At 38.4% G+C, this 8,006-nt stretch overlaps 1 protein-coding gene across 1 annotated transcript; it reads right to left on the reverse strand.

The window, feature by feature from the left end:
• Window positions 1–3,727: 3,727 nt before the first annotated feature.
• Window positions 3,728–4,687, reverse strand: LOC123252698 (olfactory receptor 10Q1-like). The gene has a single exon (XM_044681958.1). The coding sequence runs from the start codon at window positions 4,685–4,687 to the stop codon at window positions 3,728–3,730; it is 960 nt and encodes a 319-aa protein (XP_044537893.1).
• Window positions 4,688–8,006: the final 3,319 nt, after the last annotated feature.

The raw sequence follows: 8,006 nt of genomic DNA on the forward strand, positions 1-8,006 counted from the left end.
AAACCCTTATAAGGAGAGGAGGCAGCTGAGTTGCTCAGTGGATTGAGAGCCTGGCCCAGAGATGAGAGGTCTTGGGTTCAAATTTTGTGTCAGATACTTCTTAACTGTATGACCCTGGGCAAGTCACTTGAACCTCATTGCCTAGCCTTTACCACTCTTCTGCCTTAAATGAATACACACTATTGATTTTGAGAAGGAAGGTAAGGGTTTAAAAACCCTTTGTAAGTGTGAGCTGTCACTATCATGATCATTTTTTAAAACTCTTCTTAGATTTGATGGAGGGATGTTCTCAGAAAATGCTTTGATCTCATCATTCGTTTATGTTTGATATTTGGAGGGTAATGTGCAAATGGATAAAATTATATTTTTTTGGAAGAGGAATTGGTTGAAAGTATTGAGAGATTAACTCATCATCTATAGGTTGACTGATCAGATGACAGGGTCAATGTATATTTATTTCTCCTGCACCTATGTGGTTTTGATTTCTTTGGCTAGAGATTTTCATTTTACATAGATTAGAACTTTCAGCATTTGATTTGGTTAACAATATGGTCCCTAATCTCAATATCACAATAATGATAATTGTATTCATAATAATAATGAAGTGAGACACTAAGCTTACTCTTCCAACCTCCATGCACACCAGCACATTGAGACTTCAAAGCAATGCTAGCTACCCCTCTTCCTCCAATACTCCCTAGTTTGAATCCTCATTCTAGTTTGTTTCCACCTAATGTTAGTTGTCAGTAATTACAGGCCCAGGTCTATTTAACCAAGTATAAGGATGCATCTCTGCTACTTCTAGGCTAAGTTAAGAAGATGACTCAGGATTTCACTTCTGACAGTCTGACTTCTGGAAAATGTCAGAATGATGAACTGGAGCTCCAAAACTTCTGGTGGCTTACTCTTCTGACCTTTGAAAGTTCCCAAGACTGCAGAAATCTCTAATCATATTCATCTAAAACAGGGAAGAATAAATGCAAAGAGGCAAAGAACAGAGGTCTACATTTATGGGCCACATGATGATAACATATGGGGAAGCCCGGAGGCCTCTTCTCATCTAGGGGATTATAGCATGTCTCTCTCTTCACATGCTTATAGGGAAGGAAAAAAAAAACCCTCAAAAATAAACAACAAGATCTTACTCTAGTTGGTTAAGTACCATTTGAATGTCCCTCTCATCATTTCTGGGTCCAGAGGCAATCCAAAAGGATGCTCTTTACCATGTGGTTAGCAGAACAAAATCACTTACCAAACACAGTCCATTAACTCCATTCTTGGATCTCCGCCATTTCAAACACTCTGTTGGTCAGTCAACATATCAGTGCCATCTCTAAGTCTAGTGTTGTGAATCGATTACCATCCTTTCTCATTGCTCTGTGAAGTTGCTTCCTTGTGTTCCAAAGCCATTTCTAGAAATTTTGCAACTATTTATTACATAAAAACAGCTAGGATTTATATAGATATGTATGGTTTGGGAAGTGCCTTATATATGCTTGATTTGGAATGTCATAATTAATGTTTTAAATGATCAATTATTTTTAATGAGAAAATGAGTAATATTTAATCATCCAAATATAGTAAATATTTTTATTGTTGCCTTGAAAAGTAAGACCAGACACGCAGAAAATGAATGTGTTCTGAAAAAAAAGGTCCACATAAATGTAGGAAAATTAAACTTAGAGGCTGTAGGATTGCAAGGGACCTTAGACATTACTGATTCCTATCACATCATTTGACATATGGAGAAAAGGCATCTCAAAGGGAAGAAGGGATTTGTCATAGTCAATGTTGGGAATAAAAAAAGACAGACAAAATTTCAACTCAGAACCATTCACTCTAAATCCATTGTCCATTGCACAATATCATATCTTTATCTTGGGACATGGAATGGGAGGGGATGGTGAATGCCTCTGTATGTCCTTCTGATTTTCAATAAACTGATATTTCAGATGGTTACCATTCAGTTTGACAACCTTATTTTCTGAAACACTAAACTGATGCACGTCCTTGGAATCTTGCCTTCAAGAAACCCCCTTACTGATCTTTGTCCCAGACTCAACTGTAAACCACATAGTTTCCCTTGATCACTCTAGAATAAAATCTTAAGTATCCCTTTTACTTTTTTAGTTTCTCTTATTGTATCTATGTCACTCCCTAGTTTTTCTAGTCTCTGGCTACATCCTCTTTCCCAGGTCTTTATGTAACCAGTCAGTTGTTTCTCCTTGTTATACTCCCTAAGGTAAAAAGATAATCCCAAGTTCTTTAGTTCTGTGGAAATTCCCATTATTGGTGTCTTTCCTGGGAAAGAGACAGTTCCAGAGCAATGACTCTGTGTGGAGAGTGGTGGCTCTGTGTGGTAGCCATTGAGCATTGTCTTCCTTGTCCTGATTAAAGATGTGTTCTATTTTAACTGCTTTGTTAGTTCTGTGTTTTTCTGGTGGGCAAATTAATTCTAGGTAGTCATAGGTTAACAGTCAGGATTATCATTTTATACTTTTCTATTTTCCACCTGCTTATATTGTTGATGATGGCCAAAATTAATTGAAAGAAAATTCTAGTTATTTTGGATATTATTCTTTTTTAGTCCAGACTATAAACTTCCTCTATGTGAGAAATTCCTTCCATCAATGTAAACAGTCAATCCAGGTATAACTTATTATCTTAGAGCTTCAGCAGGATATTGCTCAGGGTTGTATATGTATATTTTGTGTCAGGGTTACAACATGGCATGTACATATATATAACATGCATGTACATGTTACATAGGGTTAATATTTTTGCCATTAATAATTATGTTAAGATCAATAATAATAAAGCTGGCTCCCTTTTACAGACAGATTATTCTAGCTCCCTCCTCAGGAGATAGATTTCAAGGTGTCAAACTGGACCCAGTATAAGAGAAAGATGTGACAAAATGCCAAGTTTGATCAGTTTGAAGTCAGAGAACCTGAATTCTCTACCCAACTATATTACTTCCTACCTCTATGACATTAATGAGGTCATTTCCCTTCTCTGGGCATCAGCTTTCTTTTATGTGAGATGAGGGGATAAGAATAGACAACCTTTGGCGAGCTGGTTAATGTAGTGGATAGAGCTCTGAGCCTAAAGTCAGGAAGATTCATCCTCTTGAGTTCAAATCTGACCTCATATACTTATTAGCTTTGTAATCCTGGGCAAGTCACTCTACCCCATTTGCTTCAGTTTTCTAATTTGTAAAATGATCTAGAGAAGGAAATGGCAAACCGTTCCAGTATCTTTGCTAAAAACAAAAACCAAAAACAACAACAAAAAAACAACCCTCTAAATGATGTCCAAAGAGTCAGAAATGACTGAAACAACTGAATAACAATGAAAACCACGACAAAAATCCCTTGCTGCTTTTAAGTTTATGTCCCTATCATGCTATATTCCCTGAGTAGACAAGTGCTGCAATAAGGGTCAGTTAGGGAGCACAGCATGCCACTGTCAAAGGAGCTGTCTGTTCACAAAAAAAATTGTATTTTAATCTATATTTGCTCATCTGGAGATGAAGAATAAAAAAAACACCCCATTGGCAATATGGATCTAATCATTCATTCATTCAGTTGACAAGCATTTATTGAACACATACTAGGAAACTCAAGAAACAAAGGAGGTGTAAATTATGGGCAATCAATGATTCAATGGAATTGAGCTTTGTAAAGATGCTATTTCTTCCCAACCATAAGACTCCTATCCCACACTTTCATAGACTCTCTGAGGCTGCCTTTTTGCTCATGGCTTTTTTCAGAGCATTTTTGACATCCTTGTTCCTTAAGGTATAAATGAGAGGGTTGAGGAGGGGTGTGACGAAGGTGTAGACTAAGGCAAGCTGCCGACCCTCATCTGCAGGGGTGCTGGAAGGGGGCCGGAAGTAGACCAGGCTGCCACAGCCATATTGTAGCAGGACCACAGTGAGATGTGAAGAGCAGGTGGAGAAGGCCCTCTGGCGCCCTTCAGCTGAGGGGATGTGCAAGATGGTGGTAGTGATGAAGATGTAGGAGATGCAGATGAGTAGGAAAGGGATAGTTAAAACAAGAATGCTCACCACATAGAGGACAGCCTGTGGCACATGAGTGTCTGCACAGGCCAGATGGAGTAAAGGTGGTACATCACAGAAGAAATGGTTGATTTCCTGGAAGTTTCCACAGAAGGGCAGAGTAAAGACCAATGATGTGAGTGGCAAGGCAAGGAAGAGAGCCAGGCTCAGGGAACCAGCTACCATATTAGTACACAGCTGTTGGGTCATGATGAGGGTGTAGTGCAAAGGATGGCAGATGGCCACATAGCGGTCATATGCCATGACAGTCAATAGGAAACAATCAGTGCTTCCAAGGGTGACAAAAAAGAACATTTGGGTTGCACAACCAGCCAGTGAAATGGGCTTCCTGGCCCCAATGATGTTGGCGAGCAAGAGTGGTACCAATGTACTGGTATAACATATCTCTAGAAAGGACAGATTAGACAGGAAGAAGTACATGGGAGTATGAAGGTAGGTATGAGTGCATACAGCCCAGATAATGGCAGTGTTCCCACAGAGAATCATCACATAGAGAAAGAGGAATAAAGAAAAGAGGAGTGCTTGGATCTTGGGGGATGAAGTGAACATTCGGAATATAAATTCAGTGGCGCCAGAATGGTTGAAAGGAGTACCAAGAGAAGACATGTTACCTGCCAAAAAAAAAGTAGAAAGTCAAGTCCTGTTACTGAATATCTTTGATAGCATCAGGAACTCTAAATTTTGTTTCTGGGAGGATAGATTGATAAAATTTTGGACTCTCCACACTTATTAATGTTCCCTTGGTGGAGTTACTTTACTTCTTTCGTCCCCAATTTCATTAGTTTTGGGAGGGAGGGAGATTTGATGATATCTCTGATTCTACTTTGCTCCAGAATTCTAATATTGTATATCATAAGTGTAAAACTCTTCTTTTGCTCATTTTTCCAACCCTACACTTGAAAAGGTAAGTTGAGTCTCCAGAGGCTGGTTAATTAGAATTCTAGCAATAACCCTGAGATATATGAGCATGTGAGCTCCCATTCTGAGGGCCCTTCCCAATATTAATTAGCCAGTGGATATCAATTTGCTTTTCCAAAGGTATATTTACTGAGAAGGTTTAGGAAAGACAAATGACAAAAAATATTCCTTAAAGGTACATCCTCCCTTCCATGTACATGGAGTTTTTGGGGTGCATAGATTCAAATTTAAAGTCGATAGTACAAAGTAGTCCCCCTCAACCCAAGGGTCTGCCCTCTTTCATGCTCTCCCATTTACACATACACACACAAGTCTCCAGGGAGAGTCAACTCCAACTTCAAGGACAAAGGTACTGCAGCATTTGGATGAAGGATAGAAGTGGCCAAGCGGTACTTTCTGGATGTGGACGTTTTTTTTTTTTTTCTTTTGTGGTATCCTGACGAAGATTACTTTTGCAAGTGACAGAGTCAAAGGATTAGTAGTTTCCTTGTTTAGTTGGGCTAGCTTCTTGTAGGAGTAGATCTATTGGCTGCTGGATCAATGCAATACTAGGTTGGATCAAGCTAGTCAGTTATTGCTGCTACTAGCTACAGTAGTCTCTGTTACTGTCTCTGAATAGCTAAGGGCACTTGAGAGATTTCTTCTGACTTTTGAATTCCACAAGTACATCTTAACCATTATATTTCCAGATAAACATTCACCTAAGATTAACTACATACAAGGTACTGTGCACTCAAGAACACAGGGAGGTTAGATGAGGGATGTGGCAACATTCCCTTGTTCCTGCCACACCTAGAAGCACTTAGCTATTTTTATTACTGGAAAACTACCAGGGAGAGGGTGAAAGATTGTTTGCTATGTATACTCAATTCCCAAGGAAAAGATTTTTTTACTCAGCAATCAATTAAAAGATTTTTCTTTACTGCCAACTATATCAATAGGAACTGAGAAGAGGATAGTTAAACTCTGAATTGAGGGGAAGAAAAATCTACTACACATGTTGGATGTTCACCAAGTCACCATGTTGTTCTTCAGCATAACCTACAAAGATCAGTGAATCCAGAAGTGCTCTGAAGACCGGGTACTCATTAGTTCATGTCCATTATATTAGTACTGCAGTCCATATTCTATATTCTTGATTTCTATCTAGTTCTGATTTTCTTTGAGGATAATATCATTTTGCGAACTACTTTATTATGGGGATAACCAATCTAGAAATAAAAAAAACAGAATCTTGAATGAATTAAACATAGATATTATACAATGATATTTTTTAAATCCTTACCTTCTGACTTAGAATCATTACTATGTATTGGTCCCAAGGATAAGGGCTAGGCAATGGGGGTTAAGTGACTTTCCCAGGGTCACATAGCTGGGAAATGTCTGAGACCAGATTTGAACCCAGGAACTCCCACTTGTAGGCCAGGCTTTCAATCCCCTGAGCCACCAAACTATCCCCTGTGCAATAACATTTTATCTTTAATATCTTTAAAAGTCAAATAAACATCTATGTGCATATAACAGTTAAGACATTCTAATTAAAAAAACACACAAAAACCACCCCAGATAATCTATTGTTGCCCTAACAGTCTGAATATGAGACTCTAAGTATGTTTAATGACAATGATAAAGTGATTGAAATATTTGCAAAATTGATGAGATTTTTTGTCTAGATTGTCCATCTGGAAATTCCTATAGTTTATGGGATAAGACTCCATTCATGATCTATGCTAAGCATTGGGAAATATATCAATGGGCTCCACTTTTCCAACCCCAAGTTGCCTCATCTTGTCACATGATGATCTTGTGCTCTGGAAGAATATGCCAGTGGAGAGCAAACTCTGGGAAGACTCTAACAAATCTAGAAAGGTTCGAGCAAAACTCTAGTGTTGGACTATGTGTTTGCCCATTGACTGAGTATCAATTTACTTAAGTCTAGAAAGGTTCAACACCAGGTTAGCTCCAGAGTATGCCATTTTTCAGCTATGACCACCCTCCAAAGGAATGTGTCAAATCTTAGAGATGTTGTAAGCTATGTAGGTAGAGGGAATCCTTTCAGAAATTCATAGTTACCTCAAAGAGATCACTTGAATGCTATAAGGAGGAAAACTGGTAAAAGAAAAATACAAAAAATGGAATATTTCTATTTTGCAGAGGAAAATACTGAATGCCAGAGAAGATTTGGTGTTTTGCTCAAGACCACCTTGCTAGTAAATCCTGGAGTGTAATTCTCTTGACTCTAAGACCTCTATGCTAAGCTTCTACTGATGGGGCCAAGAGAAGGAGGAGGAGGAAGAAGAGAAAGAATAGTAATTACTATAGCACCCCCTTTGGAGTTACTCTTTGAACTGCCACTCATACTGGAAGTTGGGTCCTCAGGGAGAAGATGACTGCTTCCCTTCTCAAGGTTCTAGAAGTAACCCAGAGAGGTTGGGGTTTCTATTAATTTTGTCACCATCCACTAGGTTCCCTAGTGTTAATCAACCAGTTCATGTCAATTAGATTTTACAGAAGAGTGTTTCCTGGGAAGGTATAGCAAGAAGTATAGCTATAAAAGAAATCCCTCAAACTAGGGAGCATTATTCCCTTGCATAGAACATAGTGCCTCTGAGGAGATTAGATGCAAATTTAATAACAATGATAACATTAAGTTATAATATTAATAATCAAGCTAGTGCTTTAAGGTTTCAATGCACGTTAAAAATATTATTTCATCTTGTCCTTGCCAAAAAACTCTGGGAGGTGTAAGTGTTATTATTATTCCCATTTTACAGATGCAAAAAATTGAAGCAGACATAGGTTAGATGACCTGCCCAGAATCACATGGTTAATAAGTATCTCTGACTGGATTTGTTTCCAGGTGTTGCTGATTCCAGGTTTACCTCTCTGTCCGATGATACAAAGGTAGCCAGGTTCACATGTAAATAAACATAGGAGACTCACAGGTATTTCTCAACTCCTGGCCCCAGAGTCCTTTTCTACAATGACAATTCTTCTAGTTCTTTTA

The sequence above is a fragment of the Gracilinanus agilis genome, chromosome 6 (assembly GCF_016433145.1).
Source record: "Gracilinanus agilis isolate LMUSP501 chromosome 6, AgileGrace, whole genome shotgun sequence".
NCBI lineage: Eukaryota > Metazoa > Chordata > Mammalia > Didelphimorphia > Didelphidae > Gracilinanus > Gracilinanus agilis.

Excerpts from the sequence above, each read along its gene's own strand:
- LOC123252698 (XM_044681958.1), bottom strand. The coding sequence starts at position 4,687 with ATGTCTTCTCTTGGTACTCCTTTCAACCATTCTGGCGCCACTGAATTT.